We start from the raw sequence: 26,301 nt of genomic DNA, 5'->3' as shown, positions 1-26,301 counted from the left end.
GTGTTCCATTTTTTAACGGTAAAAAAACCCGGTGTTCCATTTTTTAACGGGAAAAAAAACCGGTGTTCCAAATTTTAACGGTAAAAAAACCCGGTGTTCCATTTTTTAACGGTAAAAAAACCCGGTGTTCCAAATTTTAACGGGGAAAAAACCCGGTGTTCCATTTTTTAACGGTAAAAAAACCCGGTGTTCCAAATTTTAACGGTAAAAAAACCCGGTGTTCCATTTTTTAACGGGAAAAAAAACCGGTGTTCCATTTTTTAACGGGAAAAAAAACCGGTGTTCCAAATTTTAACGGTAAAAAAACCCGGTGTTCCATTTTTTAACGGTAAAAAAACCCGGTGTTCCAAATTTTAACGGGGAAAAAAACCGGTGTTCCAAATTTTAACGGTAAAAAAACCGGTGTTCCATTTTTTAACGGTAAAAAAACCGGTGTTCCAAATTTTAACGGGAAAAAAAAACGGTGTTCCATTTTTTAACGGTAAAAAAACCCGGTGTTCCAAATTTTAACGGTAAAAAAAACCCGGTGTTCCAAATTTTAACGGTAAAAAAAAACGGTGTTCCAAATTTTAACGGGAAAAAAAAACGGTGTTCCAAATTTTAACGGGAAAAAAAAACGGTGTTCCAAATTTTAACGGGAAAAAAACCGGTGTTCCAAATTTTAACGGGAAAAAAACCGGTGTTCCATTTTTTAACGGGAAAAAAACCGGTGTTCCATTTTTTAACGGGAAAAAAACCCGGTGTTCCATTTTTTAACGGTAAAAAAACCCGGTGTTCCATTTTTTAACGGTAAAAAAACCCGGTGTTCCAAATTTTAACGGTAAAAAAACCCGGTGTTCCGAATTTTAACGGTAAAAAAAACGGTGTTCCATTTTTTAACGGTAAAAAAACCCGGTGTTCCAAATTTTAACGGTAAAAAAACCGGTGTTCCAAATTTTAACGGGGAAAAAAACCGGTGTTCCAAATTTTAACGGGGAAAAAAACCGGTGTTCCATTTTTTAACGGGGAAAAAAACCGGTGTTCCATTTTTTAACAGTAAAAAAAAACGGTGTTCCATTTTTTAACGGTAAAAAAAAACGGTGTTCCAAATTTTAACGGGAAAAAAACCGGTGTTCCAAATTTTAACGGGAAAAAAACCGGTGTTCCAAATTTTAACGGGAAAAAAACCGGTGTTCCAAATTTTAACGGGAAAAAAAAACGGTGTTTCATTTTTTAACGGTAAAAAAACGGTGTTCCAAATTTTAACGGGAAAAAAAACCGGTGTTCCATTTTTTAACGGGAAAAAAACCGGTGTTCCATTTTTTAACGGGAAAAAAACCGGTGTTCCAAATTTTAACGGGAAAAAAAACGGTGTTCCATTTTTTAACGGGAAATGATGGGTGTCCACCACCAGGGGGCAGCAGCACGTCCTCACACACGTCTCTGAGGGAAGACGCCACACAGCGGAGGTTTGACCCACTTTATTCACCGACATGAAGGAAACGCGTCACACTCTGATGACAGTGCAGGCGAGGACGAGGTCCTCCTCAGAGTCCACAGAGACGCTCGCTGACGTCCCACAGCTTCCGGGCCACGGCGTCGTCCCGGCCGCAGGGCTGCACCTCCTCCGCGGCGCAGCAGGAGAAGTAGCGTCCGCTCAGCGGTTCGATGCCCTCCTGCAGGGAGCAGTGCAGCGTGGTCTGAGCTCCGGCCTCGGGGTCCAGGAACAGCAGCCGGGCGATGGGCTCGATGAAGACCTTCTGCCACAGGCCCACGTTACGGGACAGCTCGGTCCGCACCACGCCTGGGGGGGGGGGGGGGGGGGGGGGGAGACAAGCTGAGGCCGTTTGGTGAATCAGCTTAGACTTAAGACGGTTAGCTTAGTTTAGCATAAAGCCCGGAGGTTTACGGTCTGTCTTTGTGGAATTAGATGTTGTAGTGATTTTACATGAGTGGATGAACAGTTCTATAAAAAAAAAAAAAAAAATTATTTTTTTATTTAAAAAGTCAAAGTAAACATTTGAGACCTTTGGAAACTGTTGTTGTTTTAGTCTTTTCAAAAAAACTTAAACAGGAAACGAGGGAGAAGATTGTTTAGAACCAACAAAATACAAAAGTGCACAAGACTCCACAGGAGTCCATGTAAAGACCAGTTTCCCCACAAACACGTCTCACTGCATTTCTCTGAGGTTCTTCTTCATGTCCTTCGCCCGTCTGTCCCTCAGTGGGTCTGTCCCTCACCCGGTCTGTCCCTCAGTGTGTCTGTCCCTCACCCGTCTGTCCCTCAGTGGGTCTGTCCCTCACCCGTCTGTCCCTCAGTGGGTCTGTGGGTCTGTCCCTCAGTGTGTCTGTCCCTCACCCGTCTGTCCCTCAGTGAGTCTGTCCCTCAGTGGGTCTGTCCCTCACCCGGTCTGTCCCTCACCCGTCTGTCCCTCAGTGGGTCTGTCCCTCAGTGGGTCTGTGGGTCTGTCCCTCAGTGTGTCTGTCCCTCACCCGTCTGTCCCTCAGTGAGTCTGTCCCTCAGTGGGTCTGTGGGTCTGTCCCTCAGTGGGTCTTCCAGTGGAAATCAGTCCAGACAGACATGAATAAGCAGAACCATCTGGTGGATTAAGCTGCTTCCCGTTGCGTGTTGGAGGAGGTGGAGCGTTGTGTCCTGCAGGTGTGAGGCTCACTTCCTGTTACCTGGGTGGACGCTGTAGCAGGAGACGTTGGACCCTTTCAGCCTCTTGGCGAGCTCGTGGGTGAAGAGCATGTTGCACAGTTTGCTGTTGCAGTACGCCTGGAAGAACTGCCAGCTGTAGCGGCCGGTGCCCAGGTGTCGGTTCACCGCCAGAGCCTGAACGCATCACGACAACAAGGGCGCTGTTAGCACGAGTGACAGGTGGCCCCGTGCACTTATTTCTTTTGTGTTATTTATATAGAATAGATTTTTCACATTCGGATTCTAATGTCCAACTATCCTGACCAATAAAACCTTCTTTTATTAATATACTATTATATTGTCATTGTGTGATCAGCGGCATCAAATGGTCTAAAAGTTGCAGCAATATCGCGACTCACATCGGGGTCGACGCGTCCCCATCGGTACGCCATGGAGGAGACGGTGACCACGCGTCCTCCACCCGCCTCCTTCAGGCGCTCCACCAGCAGGTAGGTCAACAGGAAGTGACCCAGGTGGTTCACCCCGAACTCGATGCCGAAGCCGTCTTCCGTCCGCCCGTCAGCCACCAGACCTGCAGCCAGCCAATCAGAAATCAGCTGCTTTCCCTTTAAGATTAACACGCCTCAAAGGAAAAACAATAAACATGATGATAAAAACAACTCAAATCTGTTCATGTGAGGACGTTTACGACCTTCTACCAAGATTCGTTTGTGACATTTTACATTCTAATGAAAATGTAAATATGAAAAACTAGTTCCAGACATTTGATTTCAAAACTGTTTTACTCTGATAAAAAGTATAATATTTACCTCTGAGATGTGGTAGAAGTAGAAAGTACTAATATTTGTACTCAGGTACTTGGTTAAATGCATTTAGTCAGATTCCACTTGATGAATGAATCTCAGTCTTGTTTGTTTACCGGCGTTGTTGATCAGCAGGTCCAACCTGGACTCAGTTTGCAGGAACCTTTCTGAGAAGCAGCGGACCGACTTCAGGCTGGCGAGGTCCAGCTGCATGAAGAGCACGTTGGCGCTTCCTGTTTCCTGCAGCGAGATCATCAGGCCGCCGTCAGATCCTCACAATGTTCCATTCGCACTAAAATGAGAACGACGAAACAAACGCTTCCACTCCTTTCAGCGTGGACCTCAGCGCCTCGCAGTGAACTACGCCGACCGCGTTGCTCCGCCCGTTCAGACGCGTCTACTCGCCCACTTCCACTCCTTTCAGTCTGAACTTACGCCTCAACTCATTTCATCACTGACGTTTAACCCGAGAGTTCTGTGTTCACCGAACACTTACTTACATTTATACATGTTTACATTTAAGATCCAGTAAACTGTCAAAATAAATAATTCAACTTAAATGTAATAAAACAAGTTGAATTAAAAAAAAGAATTACAACAACTTAAGAAAGAAAGAATACCTAATGTATAATAGAATAACTTGAAGGGATCCGTCCCCGCTGACCGGCGTCCACAAGCTGCATGTTGTTACACGTCTTGTCCTCGCGTCCTACCTGCTGGATCTCTGCCATGGCGCGCTCGGCCTTCTCCCGGTTCCTGCAGGCCAGGACCACCCTGGCGCCCCTCTTGGCGAGGTGCAGAGCCGTGGCTTTACCGATGCCGGTGTTTCCTCCTGGAGCCGGAAAACCAACATGAGACGTCTTAGGACACACGAGCTGCTCGCTCACCTCTCCTGCTACAATAATCACGTTTTATCGACGACCAATTCAGCTTCTTTACAGGAGCTCTGTTGTGCTTTCTCCCCCTAGCAGGTCTCCGTAGATGGTGGTTCTGCGTGATGGTGGTTCTACGTGATGGTGGTTCTACGTGATGGTGGTTCTACGTGATGGTGGTTCTACGTGATGGTGGTTCTACGTGATGGTGGTTCTGCGTGATGGTGGTTCTACGTGATGGTGGTTCTACGCGATGGTGGTTCTACGCGATGGTGGTTCTACGTGATGGTGGTTCTACGCGATGGTGGATCTACGCGATGGTGGATCTACGCGATGGTGGATCTATGTGATGGTGGATCTATGTGATGGTGGATCTATGTGATGGTGGTTCTACGCGATGGTGGTTCTACGCGATGGTGGATCTATGTGATGGTGGATCTACGTGATGGTGGTTCTACGTATAGTTCATCTTCTACATTGTTCATTCTGTCCACATGTCATCGTCGTCTGTCCATCAGGAGACGGATCCTCCTCGTTCTCACTGAGGTTCTCCTGTGTCATGTGAGGGTTTCAGGACAGATGATGTCACATGTGTACAGACTGTAAAGCCCTCCGAGGCAAATTTGGAGTTTTGGGCTCTACAAAATGAATTGAAATTGAATTGTTGAGTTTTATGGCCGTCGGTCCTCCACAGAACGAAACTGCTCCACAGGAACACGGTGCACTGAGAGGGAAAGCGGATCAGAACACATAGAGGACCCAGAGAGGAGAGGGGAGCTACGCTAACCTAGCTAGCACCCAAGGCTAGAAAGAACCAGTCTAAAGTTTATCATTTAATGTGTTTTCTTTTCTACATTGTAGATTCATATTGGAGACGTTCAAACTCTGAAGGAACATCTGGATGTACAGTATGTCTTGAAAGAGTTCCAGAGGTTCTGAGCACTTGTTGCCTTCACTCTGCCACCCAACGCACCCCTGACCCCCTCAAGTGGGTTCCTCCTCCTTCTTCTTCTTCTTGCAGCCTTTGCACCCTGACGGCCTGATTTACTCAGATGTTGAGATGCGTCGGCCTTTGAACTCTGAGAAGCATTTCTGGCTCTAATCAGAGTCTTCTGAGGCTGCTAACTAATGGAACCTCCTGGTCTTCCTGTCCTGGCAGGTCCTCATGAGAGCCACTTTCATCACAGCGTTTAAAGTTGTCTCGACTGCACTTGAAAAGACATTCGAAGTTCTTGAAATGTTGACAGATTGACTGTTTTGTCTTCGTTTTAAAGTAATGATGGATTTAGTTGAGTTTCCATAATCGGAATTAGAACTCTAGTGGAATAAATTTATTCACTGTAGAACCGTGAACAACACAACACATGGCGCCAAACACATTCAAATGCAAGAAGGCCACAAATTAGCTCTCGGCAACATGCACATGTTAGTGGAGAACCTTCCAGGTGACGACCTCATGGGCCTGATGTATATATATATATATATATATATATATACTATATATATATATATATATATATACACACACACAGACTGAATAGATCCGGTTCGTTAGAATATCCTGAACGTTTAAAGCTTTCTTTGTTCCTCTGATCAGATGCAACGTTCATTTCCATCGGCGCTGCGGCGGCCGTGGCCCCGCCCCCCGCTGACTCACCTGTGATGATGACGGTCTTGCCGGTCATCGCCGCGTTCCCTTCGCACCTGGAGCTCCTGAAGAGGGTCCGCGTGAGGAACAGGTACGCGCCCAGCAGGGCGGCGGACAGCAGCAGCAGGTGGAACATGGTCTCAGCAGAGCGGCGGTGTGAGGAGCACGCCAAGGCCCGCGGACCGCCTCTTATACACCTGGCGGGACTCACCTGCCGGGCCGGTTCTACCTGCCCGGGGTGGGGTGTCTCGGCCCGGTCCGGTTGGACCGGTTCTGCTCTCAGTCCTCATCGTTCAGCTGAAACGTTTGCTGCTGTTTGAACTTCCACCTACTGAACACACGGGAACGCGACTTCCGGTTGGAACCTTCAAAATAAAACCCAGGTCTATTTTATATAAATGACGGAAAAGGAGAAAAAATATTCTGGACAAAATAACCAATAAATAAGATTATATTGAAATACTTTAATTTGAGATATTATTCATGATATAATGACGTGATACTTTTTGTAAATTTAGCCAAGAAAAAATCAAAATGATGACTTAAATTACATAGAAAGAGAAATATAATAAATTAAAGCCAATGTAAACATCTACATTTTGAGATAATAAGATGGTAAGTCAAAATGAATAAAGGGCAATTAAAATGATGGAAAAACGAATCAGCTTTGACTTAAAAATGCTCATCTTCATTTTGAATGTGATGTGTGAGCTTCACCTGGTGGACAATCACAGTATTAAAACAGAATCAGACGTTCTACTACTTACCTTTACCTCACAGGTACAGTTCTAAACGTTAACATCTGTTGCAATGATTTATTTCTGTCATTACTGATAAATAATAAACACAGTATAAGACCTGTTCCTGTTGTGGTTAACTGAGTTAGCCGGATCACTTTCAGGATGAGATGATGTAGTTCAGGCTTTTCGGTTCCCTGAAGCAGGTTTGTCTAAATCACCACAGCAACACAGGAAACACCTGAAGCTGCTCCTGCTGGATCAGTTCATCAGTCCTCATCGATGGAGGAGCGACATCAGTTAGATGAACGTTTTATAGGGAGAGACTTCTATGACATCACAGAGACGCGTTATGACGTCACCATGACGTCCTGTACGAGCGCTGCAGATGCTGAGGACAACAATCATTTATTTAGAAGATTTCCCCGTCACGTTAAGCCTAGTTTATGCTTCTGCGTTGTCAGAGCGACGCAAGGAAACACACACGCTAGATTCATGGAGGGAGATCTCCACCAACGAGGGGGACAAAGTCGTGGAGGAAAATACGGGACAAATGTGTCCTTGATGAAGAGCAGCAGTGTGGATGCACGGGGCAATAAAGTCTATGATCAATAAATAAAGCAACCAGCGACTTCCACACACAAAGACGTGACTCTCCAGGTCGTCTTCAACAGAACACGTGACTCCACCTGTTGTTCTGGAGGTGAATCGCTCTGCAACACACGCAATCCTCTCCCCCAAAACTACTTTATGGACATAATTATTTCAGGATTTAGCTTCACACACACACACAGAATCTTATTTATTAAGACAAAGACGTTTGAGTGGAATTCATCAAGCAAAGATTTCGTCACTTTCTTCGTGTCGAGATTTGATTACAGATTAAATTGTTGGAAAAATGAATTGCAACTACACACAAAGTGTATTTCTTATGAATGTGTATTCTTTATTTGAATGAAATTGCGCGTAACAGGCTAAACACCTGAAGGCACCGTGTGTAGTTCATGGTCTCAGGTCTTCCAGAAGTTTGGGTTCTGGCTCATCCTCCTCTGGAAGTTCTGGTACCACTTGAGGACGCAGCTGGAAGGGATGAAGGTCTCCGACGGGTTCGGCGTCATCTGCGCCTGCGTCACGGCGAACGACGCGGCGAAGTTGTACAAACTGTCCAGCGTCTTCTGGGCGAACTGCGCGAAGGCGTCCACGGTGGCCGCGGCGGCGCCGGACACCGGGGTCTGCTGGGCCAGGAGGCCCAGCGCCTCCACGGACACGCCCACCTGAGCCACGGAGGAGGGGGAGGAGCCGAAAGGGTGCGCCCCGCCCTCCCCGGCCGCCAGCCCGGAAATCCGGAAGATGGCGCTCGGCTTGTCGTTGGTGATGAAGCCGAGCAGCTGCCACACCGCGCCGCCGCTCGCCGGATCCGGGAAGGAGAAGTACACGGCCCCGCCGGTACCGGGGGGGAACGGCACGGTGCCCAACATGAACACCACCACGTGGTTCACGGTCTCGTAGTCCGCCACGTGGAACACGAACTTGTCTGGCGCGACCTGCGCCGCGTCCGTCTGCACCAACCGGCCGGCGACCAGACAGCCGAACATCGCCCCGCGCCGCTAGCCGCTAGCTTTAGCCGTTAGCTTTATCTTTAGCTTAGCCCGCGGGCTGGCCTCCGTGTGGCGGCGTAAGAAGAACTCCGCGGACGTGATCCTCCGGTGGACCGGGAGAAGCTTCTAGTCCGGTCCGCCACCGGGCTGCTTGAGACCCGCTGCTGCTGCCGACCGGATGTTATTCTTCTTCTTCTTCTTCTTCTTCTTCTTCTCCTCCTTCTTGCTGCTCTGCCGCCTCCTCCTGGTGGAGTGTGGTAAGTACTGGAGTATCTTACTGCAGAACACGTAGTAAATCTAAGTGTACTCGTGTGACCGTGTAGAATAACATGTTCTGTGGTTTCTGTCCGCCCGTCGCTGCTGACACCTTCTGGCTTCTGCTTCGCTGAAGTTGACTTCCTCTCATTCCCTTTGACCCACATGTGGAACCCGGAGGAGTCCCCTGAGTCCTGCATGAGGTCTGCTGTCTGAGGGACTCTTCTGTAAGCTGCCTGGTGATGAACTTCATCACGTCTTGTGTCCTCTATCTGCTATAATGCAAACAATGATACTCGGGCATCATTGGACCACTTTATATCACAGCTCCAGTGACACATCCTGAGAGGATTCACCTGCATGTCGGACACAACGTAACAGATGTGATCGTTGTCTGGAGAAGACATGGAGAACAGCTGGTTTAGCAGATTAGACGTGCTTCTTCTTCTCCAGCGCAGCACGAAGGCAGGACGTGCAGGAGAAGCAGACGGATTTTACAAACATTAGTGGGTCCGTTCCATGTTTCAAAAACACAAAGCTTTAGAATTGAATATTATATTATCTTTTTGTTTTGGGCTCATGGGGGGGGCGTCCACCAGCCACCCCGAGCATCAGTAACGTCAGCAGACCTGCCTCTGGTCTCAGGACCCTCTGAACGTTTCGCTTCGCTTCAGGTCCTCTGTGCTTCACATGCCGTCACTACCAGACGCCATTGTTTGCTGACCTCTGACCCGTTGGCTGCTTCTGGGGGCGGGAGGGGGATCCGTGCTCATGTGATTGGTGGAAGATGAGGGCGACATCTGATTGGCTACAGGTCCGTGTTGAAAAAATTGTATTTGTGAATCTATCAGTCAGGTGAGTCTCATAAACCCCACAAACATGTGGAGCGATCGATCGCAAACAGGCAGCAGCTCCATGAAAACAAAATAATACAAGTTTTGTTTTTTATAACACTTTACAATGACGGACAAGAACAGAACCAGGCAAAAAGAAAGGAACGAGAAGACAAAAGAAACCGTCAGGAGGCTAAAATGAAGACACCAGGACCGCAGAGAGCCTTCACCTCTTCACACTCTACCTCCACTAACACACTAACTAACACTTGGACTTATAATTCCGTTTAAAGGCGCAGAACCTTTCTACGTTTTCTGTTAATGTGTTAAGCTCCTCAATGCTAAAAAATAAAAGAAATGCTGTTTAACGAATCATTGTCAGTTCTTCAGCCCAGTAGATCATTTAGATGTTTAATCTTAATCTTTGTGTCAGTGTTCAAGAATATCATCATGGTTATCATGGTCCATTATCATGGTCTTCACAGTGCCGGCGCAGATTGTATTTGAATATTTGAATGAAATGTTCTGCATTCTTCTCACCAAACCTTTTCTCCAGTATTGCGTTGGGTTTGACAGGTGCTAGTCTAGGATTTGCACGGCCAGACCGTCTCTGGTTGTGTTCAGGGGGCCGTATCCGGCCCGCGCGCCTTAGTTTGGGGACCACTGCTATAAAGGTTCATGTTGAATTAAACCAAAGTCACATTTTATTAAGAAAACAAAGCAAGTCTTTAATATTTGACACAATGATGATGTCGTCTGTCAGAGGTCATCCCACTGAGCAGTGTCCACTCGGCTCCTCTGGAGAACCTGATTGGACAAACCCTCCACCTCCACCACGCGGGCCAGCAGCTGTGTGACAGCGGCGTCCTGAAGCAGAGAGAGAGAGACAGTCAGCGATGACCTCACCGGGAACGCCATGACGTCATGTGACCCACCAGCTGAGCCAGCTCCTCCCCCAGGGCCGGACCGCGGCGAACTGCGTCCATCTTCTCCTCCAGCGTCTCCATGAAGTCCAGCAGCAGCTGCACCAGCTCCACCAGAGACCTGAACCACAAGCAGACTCCTTAGACCACGGGTCTGACCCGGGATCAGAGGGGACCGGCAGAACCTCACCTGTGCAGGTGGGCCCGGACCGGCAGGTTGGTGCGGCCCAGCGGCCTGGCCAGCCTCCGCCTCAGACCGCTCTGCTCCTTCAGGAGGTGCTGCAGGTGAGCGCAGAACGTCTGCAGCACCTGGAACCTGGGAGCTGCAGGAGAACATTCCAGGTTCCGTTAGTTAGGAGCCGTCCTGCTCAGGAGAAGAGCCCAACGACAGCGACTCACCCAGGAAGAAGCCGTGCGACACGTCGGCGCTGCGCCGCTCCGCCTGCAGCAGCTCCGTCTGCAGCTGCAGCTGACGGAGGAAAAGGACCAGAAACGTTTTTAATATTCAGACACAAAGAAGAAGGAAGAGAAATGATCTCAGGTCCACTTCTCATATGAAACAGGATGTGATGTCACACTGACGAGCACCTGTTCCAGCTGTCGCTGCGTTTTGATTTGCTGCTCAGCCGTGTGCAGCTGTGAGGAGAAGGCGGGGCTTAGCTGGGAGGAGGCGGAGTCTATTTCCTCCTGAGGACAGGTAGAAACGTTTATTTAGTTGTTGTTGTTGTTGTTTTAATCTTCACTGTCCACATACAGTCTTAAGAATAAAACATGTGACCTGAGACAAAACCTCTCTGGCGACACATCTGGATAAGAAGCTAACAGCTGGAGTCACAGAGAGATGAGACGAGTCCCACTGCATCTGGAAGAAAACATGAAGGTAGAAATATGTCGACTAACTACATGCATTAAATACATAGATTCACACACTGATGACATCATTCACCCATTCACACCCATTCACACACTGATGACATCATTCATACACTGATGACAGGAGAACCACACACAGTGACACCGGCCCATCAGTCACTAACATCCACACACTGTAGTCGCAGCTACAGGAGCAACGTTGGGTTAAGTGTCTTGCCCAAGGACACATGGACATGCGGGTTAGTAGAGCCTGGGATGGAACCGACAACCCTCTGGAGGACGACCTGCTCCCCACTGACCCACAGTCGCCACAAAATACAAAGAAACGGAGAAAAGGCCACGTTGCACATGTGCACATAAATATGTTATGCCAGTAATCATCTACGTTACGTATCAAACACGGACCAATTAAAATCCAGATGTTACTGCACATTTGTGCAGCTGACGTCACCACACCAGCTACGTTGTACGCGTCTTTTTGGGGGGGCGATCGCCCCTGAAACCCAAGTAATAACTGCTGGTGTGTGTGTGTGTGTGTGTGTGTTACACCATAAATGTGGTGTCATTTTAAAACACCGAAGACCAGGTTTCATAGTGTTGAACACGTAAACGCGGTTTGTGTTGTTGGTCTGTGACCGACCAATCAGCGGCCTCCGTCCGCGCGGCTCCGCCAATCAGGATGCAAACACACAGACACGTGGATCCGCCCGCCTGTTCGGATGATTCGCTGGTTCCGTTGACTTTCTCTTTATGGTGAAGCAGCAGGTGAGAACTTCTCTTCATATTACACGTTCGGCTGTAACACCCGCGCGTGTTTCCTTTCTTTTGCCTCCAGCCCGTCGTTTCTTTGAGGACTTTTCTTTACGGTTTTCTTGAAATTGAATAAACTACGAAGACATTTATTCACTGTCATTGATTGTTTATGACTTTCACTGTGAGTCGCGGCGCGTTGAGGTCCGTGTGATCACAAAGTTCATAGTTACCCACCTCTGATCTGACCACTACAGCCTCTCTCTCTCTCTCTCCCTCTCTCTCTCTCTCTCTCTCTCTCTCTCTCTCACCCCCGTCGGCCCGTCCTCCGGGGGTCAGATATCAATACGAACCAGAACATTGTGGGCAGTTAGCGGCTTCATTCTTACCGTTAATTCACCGGACTTCTTCCCGCAGACATGACCGGGCTCCAGCTGAGCGCGCAGAGCTGCTTCTTCTTCTTCTTCTTCTACTCAGTAGGCAGAATTGGCGCGTAGCGCCCCCGCTGGTGTGATTCCGCATCACGGAGTAATGTTTTATTAATACATCATCTGAATGTTTTTTATTGGTGAGTTTTTTCTGACATTTACGTCTTCATTAGAATCTTCTCGCCCAGACTCAGATATTTCATCTCTTTAGCTACAACAACTTCCTGACACACGGAAGCGCCGGCTCGGAGTCTCAGGCGCCCCGCCAGGATTGTTCGCTCCCCCACCGCTCTTCTCCTACACAACGACCGCTCCTCAGAGGACCTGAAGTTCTCAGAGGACTCGTCCTCTGGTGGGGGGTCAGAACCACCGGGAGCTGAACTCACAGAGGACAGTGGACTTCAGGAGGAGACCTCCAACACTGCCCCCCCTCACCATACCCAACAGCACTGAGTCTGCTGGGAAGACCTTCAGGTTTCTGGGATCCACGATGTCCCGAGACCTGAAGTGGGCCTCAACACAATAGTTTAATTGAATGACATCACCACATTGAAAATATAATAAACATGTTTTATTTCTCAGCGCACGGTGACATGGTGGTTACAAGGTTAGAAGGTTAGAAGGTCCTGGGATTGCGACTTTGAAGCTGATTGACTGACTGATCTATAGTTGTTCAATTTTACCATCACCTGTTTTTACTTTTTTTTAATCTTTTTATATTTTCTGATTCTGATTGTATAGAGTTTTGGCGTCTTTACGCACCGTCATGTCGACTGGTTTCACTTCCTGGTTGTAAAGTCTAAAGACAAACCGGCGTTTGTGGAGATCTCCAATCGGAGGCCACGCCGCGCCAGCCTTGTGGGCTGCGTAGCTTTTGACCCTAGTCTAGAAAAATGTGTCGACGCACAACGAGGTGTGAAAAGACACGCAAGGGACGTTCTTGCTTCTTGCGTGTCTCTGAAAACGCAGAAGCATAAACTAGGCTTCATACGTATAGTATGTAGATATTTATGGCATATAGAAGTGTTGAGGCTGTGGTTCCCGCTACCGGTCGCTTGGTGGCGGTAATGCGCCCACAGGGTGTTTGCTAAATGTAAATAAAACATAAGCGAAGAAGAAAAAGCCATGACGTCGTCCTCTCCGCAGCTCCCATTGGCTCTCACAGCTCCAGCCGTTTGGTCCTCAGCAGGACGGGGCGTCTACTCCAGATTTAATATTATTATTATTATTATTGACACAACAGCTTTGGTCAAACTACAGTTTCTACATTTCGGACCCGAAGGGACATTGGGTGTAAGTAAAGACACTTGTTTCCGGTTTGTAAGGCTGTTGTTGTCGATGGCTAGCAGGCTAACGCAGCTATGCTAACGTTAGCTATGGATTAGTAGCGTTAACATAGTTCATGTGTGTTGGTATCTAGTCACACTATGTATTCGTGTTGAAAACGTTTCAATATTATCTAGATGAATACTAATAATCTGTTGTTATCATAGCTAACGAGCTAATGTTGCTAGCTCCCCAGCCTGTTGCTCTTTGTTGACGACTGTTTCTTCTTCTGCAGTAATTCCTCAGTCTGATCACTTACACGTGGAACATAAAAGAAGAAGAAGGTGGAGGACCGATAAAGCCGTCATATCCGGTCTGAATGTGACCACCGAGGCTCCAGCTGTCCGGCTGTAGGTGGAGAGGGAGGAGCTGCTTCTCCACTGTGTGTCCCGCAGAGAGGGGGAGACAGACAGACTAAAAGACGGGGCAGACAGACAGACGGGCAGGTACCTGTCTCCGGGGTCCAGATGGGGAACAGCGCGCTGAAGTCTCACCTGGAGACCTCCCAGAAGACGGGAGTGTTCCAGCTGACGTCGAAGGGCCTGCAGGAGGTGAGAGGCGCCCACACACACCTGTGCCTTCGATGACGTCATTGTTGTTTACGGCTCAACATCGCCGTGGTGACACAGAAACATCGGCTGTGTTCACCCACAACAACAGAAGTCATGTCAGCGGGCGTCTTCCATGAATCTGTGGACGGCTCACCTGGTCCTCGTTCATCAGCTAGTGTGGAGATGAAAACCTGTGAGTCTCCGCCGTCTTTTGGGTTTGACCTCCGTTTGGCTCCACCTCTCGTTTCAGTTCCCAGAGGAGCTGCAGAAACTCGCCGCCAACCTGCGGACCGTCGACCTGTCAGCCAACAAGATCGAGGTTCTTCCCGCCGCCGTGGGGAACTTCCTGCAGCTCAAAAGTCTGACGCTGAACGCCAATCGGCTTGGTGAGTGTGTGGACCAAAGGAACTCCCATGATGCAACGCTGCGTCACCACAACACATCTGATGTTGCTTTTTGTGGTTGCTGGACCCCAAGTGGGAAAAATGACATCACTTTTTCTAAAAGGGAAGAGGAGGACGAAGGGGAAGAGAAAGACGTGGGAGGACAGGCAGGAAGTAGATGTCACACATAATAAACAGGGAGACTCAATATTGTCATGAAGATCATAGTTTTCTCAACTGCAGAAGAAGAACTGTGCGACTTCCTGCTTCGGTTCCCTCTGTCCGGTTCTACAAGGTCTTTAACCTCCGAATGTTTCTGTCCTCAGCCGAACTCCCCGCTGAGATCGGGAAGCTGAAGAAGCTGGAGACTCTGAGTCTCAACGGCAACCGGATCCAGCAGCTGCCCCCGACCCTGGGTCAGCTCAGAGCCCTGCGGACCCTCAACCTGTCAGGGAACCAGATCTCAGAGTTCCCCCCCGGTTTGGGGACCCTGAGGCACCTGGACCTGCTGGACCTGTCCCGCAACAAGATCCGGAGCGTCCCGGCCGCCGTGTCTGAGCTGCAGACCATCGAGCTGAACCTCAACCAGAACCAGGTACCACCGGCCAGTTAAAGATGCATTCTGTCCAATGAACACCAGGGGCAGCAGAGAAGAGGTGAGGAGTGAGGGAGACGAAGGGAGATGGTGAGATTGAGGAAGGGGGAGTCTGAAGGACGGACCAACAGGAAGTAGATGAAGTCAGTGTTCTCATGTGTGATGACGGGTTCCCGGCCTGAACAGCGTGCATCTCTACTACAAGGCCATCAGACATGCGGGCGACCTGAAATACTAATAATACGACTACGTACCTTAGTTCTTGCCGTTTTACTGCCAGTTAGTGAGCCCTCCTAACTTTGCTAGCTTTGTACATAAATTAATCAGATTTTATTATGCTTTTATTGTCTTTTTTGATCCTACCCTCAACCCTTCTGAAGAAAACAACTACGACCGTCTGTCTTCTTCCCTTTCTGTCCAAAACTCTTGAACATAATACCTTTAACCAACTCTCCTCTTATCTTCACCGTTACAACCTCCTTGACCCCCACCAGTCAGGCTTCAAGGTTCCACAGAGACTGCTCTCCTCGCTGTCTCAGAGCAACTCCACACTGCTAGAGCTCCTCTCTCTCCTCTGTCCTCGTCCTTCTGGACGTTTCTGCTGCATTTGACACAGTCAACCAGCAGATCCTTGTCTCCTCCCTTCAGGAACTTGGTGTCTCAGGCTCTGCTCTCTCCCTTCTCTCGTCCTACCTCGACGGACGCTCCTACCGGGTAACCTGGAGAGGATCTGTGTCAGAACCTTGTCCTCTTACTACTGGAGTTCCTCAGGGTTCCGTCCTGGGTCCCCTCCTCTTCTCGCTCTACACCAACTCTCTCTGCGCTCTCATTCGCTCGCATGGCTTCTCCTACCACAGCGATGCTGATGACACCCAACTAATTCTCTCGTTCCCTCACTCGGACAGAGAGCCTTCACATCTTCACACTCTCCCTCCACTAACACACTAACTACCTGTAGCACTTACATTGGACTTATAATGGTTCTTATCTACAGCAAGTTGTACATTGGATTATTTGATGAAATTGCACTTTCTTGTTTCTTGTTCTTCTGAGTTTGTGTCCTTATGTTTGAATAACTTATTGTAAGTCGCTTTGGATAAAAGCGTCAGCTAAATGACATGTGATGTAATGTGATGTAACTAGTCTGGTCTTGCTCTTGATCCAGATCTCGGTGCTGTCGGGGGACGTTTCCCTGTGTCCTCGTCTTAAGGTCCTCCGTCTGGAGGAGAACTGCCTGGAGTTGTCCTCCATCCCTCAGTCCGTCCTGGGGGGCTCTCAGGTGTCCCTGTTCTCTGTGGAGGGGAACTTGTTTGAGGTGAAGGACCTCAGAGACCTGGAGGGATACGAGAAGGTTAGAACCACTTTCTGTCACGCTCCATTCAGGGCCTGTGGGAGATGAGAGAGGAGCAGATACTGGTCTATACTGTTCTGTGATGGTCTCTAGTGGTGCCCAGTGGAATGTAATGGTCTCTGCTGTTCCCTTCTCAGTACATGGAGCGTTTCACGGCCACCAAGAAGAAGTTCACCTGAAGACCTCTGTTTGCGACGCTGCCAGTGTTCCTCCAGCGATGCGTTCAGTCATTAACGTTCACTAACATTATATATAACATTATAATTACTTTTCTTACCGTAATATTTAATGCACATAACTTCTTCTTGTGAATCTGTTTAAATGCATATGTCTCCTGTTATGAAGCAGAAGATGTTTTATTTTATTTGGCAATGCTCAACATGACAAGCAGATCAGTTACAGATTATGAAAACAATAAAGTAATCATTTACTGAATTATCTCATGTGAGATGAATACACGATGGAATTAATCCTGGATATGTCGCTGAAATAGAAGATGTGAGTTTGTATAATAGAATTTCATTGTTTATTTAATTAATAAATGCTATGAAATCAATAAAAACGTTACTTCATACTTGATTAATTGAAATAAAAACGTGTTAATGAATCCAAATAGCTAAACATCTTCTGATGTCTGATTATTTATACGTGTAATAAGTGTGTATCTACACGCTGTACCCAATCTGTGACGTCACACCACCAGGTACTGGTCATGCGCAGTGACGCACGCACGAACATTTTCCCGAGGGAGAAATCAACAAACAACGTCAATGTGGACTGAATGTACCACGCACTTCCGGTGACGTCATTAATGTTTCCTTCACATTGAGATTTGTGGTTAAAAATGATGATGTGAAATATTAAAAAATACTACTAATGTAAACACCTTAATATGTTTAAATAGGTAGACATATTATTTAAGGCGTTTGTTTTGAATTAAACATGTGGTGTAAATCCAAATCCACCACCAGTATTACAATTAAAATATGATGCAAGAATGAAACAAATGAAATAGAAAGTGCAGAAGTCGGATTTATTTTGAAGGCATCCCTTCCGGTGTGAGACCTCACGCACGCTGCTTGACGTCACCAACTTTCTGCACTTTCCTCCTTTTGCCGAAGAAGAAAGTTTTTTCTCTTCCATGAATTCAGCGTCTCATCCTCCAAACGACCGCCGACTAACCACCTCTTCCCCCGGGGAACGGGGAGGGAGACCAGAACCGAGCCGAGCCGAGCCGAGTCAACCCGGGTCGCGTGTGTAATGAGAGCATGAATCTGTCCGTGTGGGTTTTGCTGTTTCTCGCGCGGAGCCGCGGGGGGATCTGTGGGAGTGGTGAGTGGACCCGGGATCAGTGCGTGTGGTTCTGGTTCGTCTGTCGGGGTCCAAACGAAGCTCAAGGACACTTCGCGTCTGTCGTGAAGTTCACACGGTCTTTTTTGCAAAGATTAGTTTACAGTTTGAAACGTGTCTAAAAACCTAGTATGAATATTCATGAGCGTTCACCAAACAAACCTCAGCTGTTGTCTTCGCCTGCAAAGTGCACTTTTAACCCCTCCGGCCAGAACAAACCTCCATTATCGGTGACTTCCGGTGCTCAGTGGTTCTCCGAATGTTCGCCGAATGGTCCAGCAGACCGTCGCCATCTCGCTTTGCTCTGCGAGAAGTCTGTTAATGTCGAGAAAGCAGCAAACAAGCTTCCGTGTTTCTAAATTCAGGTGTTTTCGAATGTAGTTTGGTGCGAGAACTGCGGCCACCGGGCAAAGTGCGCGTGCGCGTGTTCCTGAGGGAATGTGGGCTTAACACAGCTTTTAATAAACTTACTGAGGATATGAAGACCGCTACATGTGGGCGGTCAAAGGTCACGGGACGTTCACCCCTACCTGAGTTGTGAAAACATAAAAACCCTTTTGACAAATTTCATCACATGAAACGTGCTTTCATTCGTTGATGATGACACTAGTTTTGTAGTAAACAAACTGATCTTTGTAGTAAACAAACTGATCTTTGTAGTCTCTATTGAAGAAAGCCGTCTGTGTCTGTCTGTGTTCTTTGGACTTTGACGTCTTTCTTCTTCTCGTGTCTTGTAGGCGTGGCGTTCACCAAGCACCCGACCAATCAGACGGTGTCTCAGGGCAACGCGGCTCGGCTCGGCTGTGCCGTCCAGGGTCTCACGGAACCGGATATCATGTGGATGAAGGACGGAGAGAAGCTCTACAGCACCGACCAGATGTTCATCACGCTGGGAGAGCAGCACTGGGAGACCTACCACAGGTACACATCAATACATCAATCATAGATCAATCAACCGTGGTATGTGGTGGAGTGTGGTACATAATGAACTGTGGGAGACCATGAAGGACCGTGGCTGACCATGATGGACTGTGGTAGACCATGAAGGACCGTGGCTGACCATGATGGACTGTGGTAGACCATGAAGGACTATGGCTGACCATGAAGGACTGTGGGAGACCATGAAGGACTGTCGTAGACCATGATGGACTGCGGGAGACCATGATGGACTGTGGTAGACCATGAAGGACCATGGCTGACCATGGCGGACTGTGATGAATCTGATGGTGTCCCTGTTTCCGTGGTTCTGGTCTGGTTGAGGTCCTGACGGTGTGTGTGTTCTGGTCCCCAGTGTGAAGTCGGTCCAGCAGCAGGATGCGGGTCAGTACTGGTGCGAGGTGGAGTTCCATGACCTGACCTTCTCCTCTGAGCGAGCTTGGATCACGGTGGAAGGTGAGGACCCTGAAGGCACCTGCTCTACTTCCTGTCCGCCGCCTCCCACCGTTGTGCTGAGATTACCCATGATGCTCCCTGTCTCCTGCAGGTGTCCCTCACTTCCTCCAGGAGCCCCAGGACGTCTCCACGCTCCCCAACGTATCCTTCAACCTCACCTGTGCTGCCGTCGGCCCCCCCGAGCCTGTGGAGGTGCTGTGGTGGCTGGGGGGTGTCCAGGAGGGGGGCCCCCGACCGTCGCCCTCCGTCCTCCACGTTCAAGGTGAAACACGCCCCCCAGGTGCATCATGGGCGATGTAGGATCCAGTGTTCCTCCAGCTAAAGCCGACCTGATGAAGTTCAGTAACTCGATGCACTCGAGCGTCTCCAGGAACATCGTGTTCTCCTTCACAGCGTTCAAACCTCAGCGCTGCGATCTGCACCAGCCCGTTAAAACACTCAGTAAACAAGTAAAACAACAAGACGCAACAAGAAAACAATTCATTTCTCTCAGACGAAGCTTCCAGAAGCCGAGCACAGCGACCAGATGAGCCATAGACTCTGACGGGTCGACGGACTTATGAGATCCGCAGGTTTTAGACAAAGTAGTTATTACACTGTTTATAAGGGTTAGGGTTATAATTAATATATATAGTTATGATAATATCACTGTATGGGCTCTCCTCTTCTTTTTGTCTGTCTGTCTTCCTGTCTGTCTGTCTGTCTGTCTGTCTCTCTTCCTCTCTGTCTGTCTTCCTGTCTCCCTCTCTTCCTGTCTGTCTCCCTCTCTTCCTGTCTGTCTGTCTTCCTGTCTCCCTCTCTTCCTGTCTGTCTGTCTTCCTGTCTCCCTCTCTGTCTGTCTCCCTCTCTTCCTCCCTGTCTGTCTTCCTGTCTCCCTCTCTTCCTGTCTGTCTGTCTTCCTGTCTCCCTCTCTTCCTGTCTGTCTCCCTCTCTTCCTGTCTGTCTGTCTGTCTCCCTCTCTTCCTCTCTGTCTGTCTCCCTCTCTTCCTCCCTGTCTGTCTTCCTGTCTCCCTCTCTTCCTGTCTGTCTGTCTTCCTGTCTCCCTCTCTTCCTGTCTGTCTCCCTCTCTTCCTGTCTGTCTGTCTTCCTGTCTCCCTCTCTTCCTGTCTGTCTGTCTTCCTGTCTCCCTCTCTTCCTGTCTGTCTGTCTGTCTGTCTTCCTGTCTCCCTCTCTTCCTGTCTGTCTGTCTTCCTGTCTCCCTCTCTTCCTGTCTGTCTGTCTTCATGTCTGTCTGTCTTCCTGTCTGTCTGTCTGTCTTCATGTCTACCTCTCTTCCTGTCTGTCTGTCTCTCTTCCTGTCTGTCTGTCTTCCTGTCTGTCTGTCTTCCTGTCTGTCTCCCTCTCTTCCTCGCTGTCTGTCTTCCTGTCTCCCTCTCTTCCTCTCTGTCTGTCTTCCTGTCTCCCTCTCTTCCTGTCTGTCTTCCTGTCTGTCTGTCTTCCTGTCTCCCTCTCTTCCTGTCTGTCTCTCCAGGAGTAAACAGCAGTGTGAAGTTTTACTGTGAAGCAAAGAACACCAGAGGGATCTCTGTGTCTCGAACAGGAAGTGTTCACATCAAAGGTGAGTTCACCTGTGTGGATCATAATGACTCATACAGGTGTGTTTTCCGCGCGTAGCATGTAGCATGTAGCATTGAAGCTGATTGTACATTCAAACCGTCGCATGTTCTATTATATAAACAACGTTTTTGTACACAATGAAGAATGAGACAGCGATCCACCTGTTGCTCCGCTGTGTTTGGATGATAACTCTTTGGGGGCGGGCCCTCCATCTCAGTGTTGCCGGCGGCGCCGGTCAGGCTGCAGGTGAGGATGCTGGACAACAACGTCACATTGTCATGGAAACCGGGATTCTCGGGTTACGCCGAGGTCTCCACCTGTGTTGTCCAGGTAACACACAACACTATAATTATAAACCAATTAACGTCTCCTCCCACGTCTCATCCTCCGTCCTCGTCCTGCTCCTCAACCCCCCCTCAGCTGTCCAGGCGTGCGGTCCAAAGGTGGGACCTCCCTCAGCAGGAGGTGCAGGTTCCTCCTCACCTCCAGGTGCTCTCTGGTCTGAGGAGTCACTCAAACTACAGCGCCAGAGTATCCTGTATCAACGAGGTGGGGGCGTCGCCCTTCAGCTCGTGGCTCCACTTCATCACACCTGAGTCAGGTAAACAAGTCCTTGATCACCAGGTAACCTGGGCTCCGTTCCTCGTACCTGGATAACTGAGTTAGCCGGATCATTTTCAGGATTACTTAAGTCAGGCTTTTCGTTTCCACAAGCCAAGTTTGGCAAAATCACCGATCTCCGAGATCACATGATTCATTATGACATCACTTCCTGTACCAGCGCCATTGATGCTGAAGACCACAGTCTTCCTGGGGCTGACTGTCCCACACACTGTCCCACAGACTGTCCCACGCACGGCCCTTGGTTGTAGGGTGTTGCTGATGCAGACCGGTACCAATATGGCACCGGCTCCTACAGGACCGGTATCTGCCGTACCGAAACCCAACCATCGGACACCGCGTGAGACCGGCGCCGCCCCCTCAAAGTATTAAACGGAGGGTGTAGCGGCGTTCTCTCGGTGTTCGGTCGATGCGTTGAGCTGCAGACACGTGACTCCATTCCGTCTCTATTTTACGCAGCAAAGCGTTCACGCCTCATGCTGCCTTCATGACGTCAGACGTGGAGACAAACAAGGAGCGTCAATCACACATCAATGCTTTTCATTATATGTCACATATATCTTTAGTTCCTGCACAGTGAGCATTAAATAATGAATATTCCAAAGGACCAATACACACGTTTGGCTGTAATTAAACTGTGATGTATATGTAAGGTACGTACACACAGTACAGCTGCTTCTCTATTAACCACCATGTGACGGAAACATCCACCATGTCTGGGTTCCACGGCGAGTCGCCCCTCACGGTAGCTAAATGATTTAATACCTTTATTAGTAATGATTTACCCCCCCAGCGCCCTCCTCGGCACCCAGGAACCTCTCCTTCCAGCTGTCCGAGCAGCACCTGGCTCTGGACTGGGCCGGGCTGCAGGAGGAGCAGCTTCGGGGCCGACTGTTGGCCTACAAGGTGCAGTGGACTCTGGGAGGAGAAGCACAGGTGAAGGGTTGGTTGATTGGTCGAATGTGGGTCAGCTGACCAAGCTCCTCCCACTGAATTCCTCCTCCTGTACGTGCGTGTGCTCAGGAGCCGCTGCTGTTCAAGGAGAACCGGGCTCAGCTCTCAGGAGGAGGACGCTTCTTCAACGCCTCCTTCCAGGTGTCGGCCTGCACCGCGGTGGGCTGCGGGCCCTGGAGCGCCCCGCTGCTGGTGCTGCCCCCCGTCGAGGTCCGGGACCAGCGCAGCCACATGTGGGTCGGCCTGCTTCTGGGCCTGCTGGTGGCCACCGTGGTCGGGCTGCTGCTCGCCGCCGCCGCCCGCCGCCGCAACAAGGAGACGCAGTTTGGGTAAAAACACACACACAGGCTGAGGATCCCTCCACCGCGGGAAGTAGTCCCCACCGACGCGTGTGTCGTGTGTTCCTAACAGGTCGGCCTTCAAGCCTCCAGGTCCAGAGAGCTCGGTGTCCTTCACGGCGGCTCGGACCTTCAGCAGGACCAGCGCGGAGCTGCAGGAGTCCACCTGTGAGTGGCGGCCCGGACCAGACCGGACCGGACCGGATCAGAGCCGTTTAATCAAAGAGAATATGAACTTTGTTTCAGTTGTGATGTCACTTGCGTTATGAAATAGATAAATGAGTAGACGTGAGACTTTAGCTGCTAGCATGACGCCAGATGGAGAGGTGCACTCTGGGTAATGTAGGCAAATAAAAGTGTGGAATAAGAAAAAAAATCATTAAGATCGTTTATCTTTTTTAAAACAGTCTCTTTGTGTTTGTCTTTTGTCTCGTTGTGTGTCCGTGTGTGTCTGTCTCTGTGTGTCTCCAGTGGACAGTCTGGGTATAAACGAGGACCTGAAGAACAAACTTCAGGACGTTCTGATCTCAGAGAGACTTCTCACACTGGGACACATGCTGGGGAAAGGTGACACAACTACACACTAACACACACCTACGAGTGCACACACAACAAATGGATGTAATGAGGTGTGTGCGTGTGCGTGCGTGTGTGCAGGTGAGTTTGGCTCGGTGCGTGAGGCCTTCCTGAAGAAGGAGGACTCGTCCGTCCTGAAGGTGGCCGTCAAAGTGCTGAAATGTGAGTCCTTTCTTCTTCGTTGGTGAGATGCAGACAGGAAGTGATTAAACGAAGCAGAAAAGTTTAAATACAGAAACGCTCACGTTTGATACACTTTTTAGTTTAGTTTTTTATTGATTCAGGTTCATTGTAACTCGGAAACACAGAATCAAATGTTTGACTTCATCAGTACCAAATTAAGTGTTGTTTGAAATGTGTGTGTGTGTGTCCAGCTGACATCACCTCGTCATGTGACATTGAGCAATGTCTGAAGGAGGCGGCCTACATGAAGGATTTCCACCATCCCAACGTCATCCAGCTCATCGGTAACACACACACACACACACACACACACACACACACGTGAGCGATGTTTTGACAGGCCCTGCCATCCAATAGGAGTGAGTCTCCAGCGGCGCCCCGGCTGGCGGCTGCCCGTCCCGATGGTGGTTCTCCCCTTCATGGAGCACGGGGACCTGCACACCTTCCTGCTGCTGTCCCGCCTGGGGGACGCTCCCTTTGTGAGACAACCTCTTACTCCTCTGTGTCATGGGCTCAGAGGTCAAAGGCCTCAGGAGGCCTTAAGGAGAATTCAGTTCACCCACAATTCCTCTTCGTCTACATCATTTCACTTAAATAATGTTCAGTTATTTGAACTCTGTGTCCTAATCTCCTCCTGTCCTCGTGTCCCCCACCAGAGCTTGTCTCTGCAGACCCTGCTGTGCTTCATGTTGGACATCGCCAGAGGGATGGACTACCTGAGCAGTCGGAGCATCATCCACCGAGACCTCGCCGCAAGAAACTGCATGTCAGTCCTCCAATCAGCTTGCAGCGTGGACCAGGCCCCGCCCCCTCATTTACATAGCACACATTCACTTTGACTGTTATAGCTCATTTCTCTGTCTCGCAGGCTCAATGAGAACATGGTGGTGTGTGTAGCAGACTTCGGCCTCTCTAAGAAGATCTACAGTGGAGATTATTACAGACAAGGTTCTGTTTCTAAACTTCCTGTGAAGTGGATCGCTCTGGAGAGTCTGGCTGACAACGTGTACACGACGCAGAGCGACGTGGTGAACAAACACATCCACACACACATCCACGCTGTACAGTACAGAACATGTCAATGATCTGTGTGTGTGTGTGTGTGTGTGTGTGCCTCAGTGGGCGTTCGGGGTCACCATGTGGGAGGTGCTGACTCGAGGTCAGACTCCGTATCCTGGAGTGGAGAACTCCGAGGTGTACGAGTTCCTGATCCGAGGAGAACGACTGAAGAGACCTTCAGACTGCAGAGAGGACATGTGAGTCCTCCTGCAGTCGCCCTGCTGACCACCAGGGGGCATCTAGACCTGTACTATATACCACATGCTACATACTATATGATATATGCTACATGCTACATGCATACCCTTGATTGGATTGACAGGTCTCTAATAGAGCATTATTATTATTATCACAGATATATATATTATTACAATTATTATTGTAATAATAATTACAATAATTACAACAATAATTATTACAATTATTATTGTAATAATAGAGCACAAAGAAGAATATAATTGTAGGATCAATGATGCCTGATGAAATCGATATGTAGGCCTGACTCTTCTTCTTTGGTGGTGCTTCCTGTCAGCTATGAGGTCATGCACAGCTGCTGGAGTCCCGTCCCTAAATGCCGTCCCAGCTTCCAGCATCTGGTGAGTCAGCTGGAGGCGCTGTGTCTCAGTCTGAGCCCCGCCCACCCGCTCAAGGAGCCCCTGCTCTACGTCAACCTGGAGGGAGGGGAGGGGGGGGGCGAGGACGGAGCGAGGGGGCCAGAGATGGGTGGGGGCGGGGCCCCGAGCTGGAGCGTTCCTTGGCAGCGGCAGCCAGAGACCGAGGAGAAGGACTGGCTGATGGTGGGGTCAGAGGTCGCGCTGGCCATCGGAGGAGACTACAGGTACATCATTGGCCGCTGCGGAGCCCCGGAGGAGGAGCCAATGGACCCGCTACAGGTCAGAGACGACGATGATGTCATTAATGTCTGACCAATCAGCGATGCTCCTCCCACCTGAAGGACCTGAGACGCTCATTTTATGGCACCAAGGAGCAGCAGGCGGGTGGAGACACACAACTGGTACTTCTAAAACACTGCTACTGTGTACTGGTAGTACTCTCTCTACTAGTACTTATTGTGTACTGTTAGTGCTTTGTAAGTACTCACTGTGTACTAGTAGTATTCACTGTGAACTAGTACTTGTGTCTACTAGTGTCCCGCTCTAAGGGGACAGACTAAACTGACCTAAAGGAAGAACCTGATCCTCGTCTTCATCTGAAGTCAGCTAGCATTAGCCTCATGCTAACCCAGACCGAGGAGACCGATGACTACTTTGCTTTTATAAACCACACATGTCTGGTGAGGTGAAGATGTTTGACTAAAAAAAATAACGTTTATTAAATCTAATTATATTTTCTTGTTGCTTTAGTTCATTGATCAAATATTCTCTGCAGTTTTATAATGTTTATGTGCAATATCAGTTACATTCTGTTTTTATTCATATAGAAATGTTACATTTAATAAACTAGAGAATGATGACGGGCTGTAGAGTCTCGTTTTTGATTACTTGAAGGTTTCAGGGGAACGAAACTAAAACTAAGCGATAAGTCTTATTGATCCAATAAAGGGAGCGTGTGTCTCGTGTTTATATGATCAAACCCGGCATTACCTGGAGACTACTGACACTACTGTGTACTACTGACTACACGTGTCAATAAAGTGTTATTGTGTCACACATGGAGTTTCTCTCTGCTTTGATCCGCGTTGAT

At 48.9% G+C, this 26,301-nt stretch overlaps 5 protein-coding genes and 2 long non-coding RNA genes across 7 annotated transcripts; 3 read left to right on the top strand and 4 right to left on the bottom strand.

Annotated features, from left to right (window-relative positions):
* Positions 1-1,445: 1,445 nt before the first annotated feature.
* On the bottom strand, positions 1,446-7,199 carry LOC120832737 (dehydrogenase/reductase SDR family member 13). Its single transcript, XM_078089163.1, has 6 exons — positions 5,974-7,199; positions 4,158-4,276; positions 3,561-3,684; positions 3,040-3,212; positions 2,662-2,815; positions 1,446-1,783 (listed from the first exon to the last, which is right to left on the bottom strand). Exons 1-6 carry the CDS (start codon positions 6,098-6,100, stop codon positions 1,527-1,529), a joined length of 954 nt encoding a protein of 317 aa, XP_077945289.1. The 5' UTR covers positions 6,101-7,199; the 3' UTR covers positions 1,446-1,526.
* A 423-nt stretch (positions 7,200-7,622) lies between these two features.
* On the bottom strand, positions 7,623-9,206 carry hikeshi (heat shock protein nuclear import factor hikeshi). The gene has a single exon (XM_040199837.2). It carries the CDS (start codon positions 8,294-8,296, stop codon positions 7,712-7,714), a length of 585 nt encoding a protein of 194 aa, XP_040055771.1. The 5' UTR covers positions 8,297-9,206; the 3' UTR covers positions 7,623-7,711.
* Positions 9,207-9,228: 22 nt separating this feature from the next.
* Positions 9,229-9,759, top strand: LOC144388370 (uncharacterized). Its single transcript, XR_013452719.1, has 2 exons — positions 9,229-9,409; positions 9,532-9,759. It is a non-coding gene; the product is annotated as an uncharacterized LOC144388370 (long non-coding RNA).
* A 330-nt stretch (positions 9,760-10,089) lies between these two features.
* On the bottom strand, positions 10,090-12,477 carry haus2 (HAUS augmin like complex subunit 2). The gene is made up of 7 exons (XM_040199836.2): positions 12,323-12,477; positions 11,089-11,172; positions 10,899-10,997; positions 10,710-10,779; positions 10,501-10,633; positions 10,323-10,431; positions 10,090-10,254 (listed from the first exon to the last, which is right to left on the bottom strand). Exons 2-7 carry the CDS (start codon positions 11,170-11,172, stop codon positions 10,147-10,149), a joined length of 603 nt encoding a protein of 200 aa, XP_040055770.2. The 5' UTR covers positions 12,323-12,477; the 3' UTR covers positions 10,090-10,146.
* A 963-nt stretch (positions 12,478-13,440) lies between these two features.
* Positions 13,441-17,180, top strand: lrrc57 (leucine rich repeat containing 57). The gene is made up of 6 exons (XM_040199835.2): positions 13,441-13,654; positions 13,923-14,238; positions 14,489-14,624; positions 14,948-15,216; positions 16,382-16,567; positions 16,705-17,180. The coding sequence occupies exons 2-6, from the start codon at positions 14,155-14,157 to the stop codon at positions 16,744-16,746; spliced, it is 717 nt and encodes a 238-aa protein (XP_040055769.1). The 5' UTR covers positions 13,441-13,654; positions 13,923-14,154; the 3' UTR covers positions 16,747-17,180.
* A 399-nt stretch (positions 17,181-17,579) lies between these two features.
* LOC120833041 (uncharacterized) lies at positions 17,580-18,222 on the bottom strand. The gene is made up of 2 exons (XR_005714262.2): positions 18,080-18,222; positions 17,580-17,998 (listed from the first exon to the last, which is right to left on the bottom strand). It is a non-coding gene; the product is annotated as an uncharacterized LOC120833041 (long non-coding RNA).
* tyro3 (TYRO3 protein tyrosine kinase) lies at positions 17,613-26,267 on the top strand. The gene is made up of 18 exons (XM_040199830.2): positions 17,613-17,899; positions 18,655-18,838; positions 19,209-19,309; positions 19,401-19,571; positions 20,781-20,867; positions 21,084-21,196; positions 21,287-21,467; positions 22,281-22,423; positions 22,511-22,770; positions 22,853-22,947; positions 23,251-23,346; positions 23,437-23,517; positions 23,730-23,822; positions 23,896-24,017; positions 24,195-24,304; positions 24,407-24,566; positions 24,658-24,794; positions 25,130-26,267. Exons 1-18 carry the CDS (start codon positions 17,836-17,838, stop codon positions 25,521-25,523), a joined length of 2,592 nt encoding a protein of 863 aa, XP_040055764.1. The 5' UTR covers positions 17,613-17,835; the 3' UTR covers positions 25,524-26,267.
* Positions 26,268-26,301: the final 34 nt, after the last annotated feature.

This window comes from Gasterosteus aculeatus, chromosome 15 (genome assembly GCF_964276395.1).
Source record: "Gasterosteus aculeatus chromosome 15, fGasAcu3.hap1.1, whole genome shotgun sequence".
NCBI classification, from domain to species: domain Eukaryota; kingdom Metazoa; phylum Chordata; class Actinopteri; order Perciformes; family Gasterosteidae; genus Gasterosteus; species Gasterosteus aculeatus.
The sequence above is the reverse complement of the archived record's forward strand: the minus strand, read 5'-3'. Positions and strand labels throughout refer to the sequence as shown.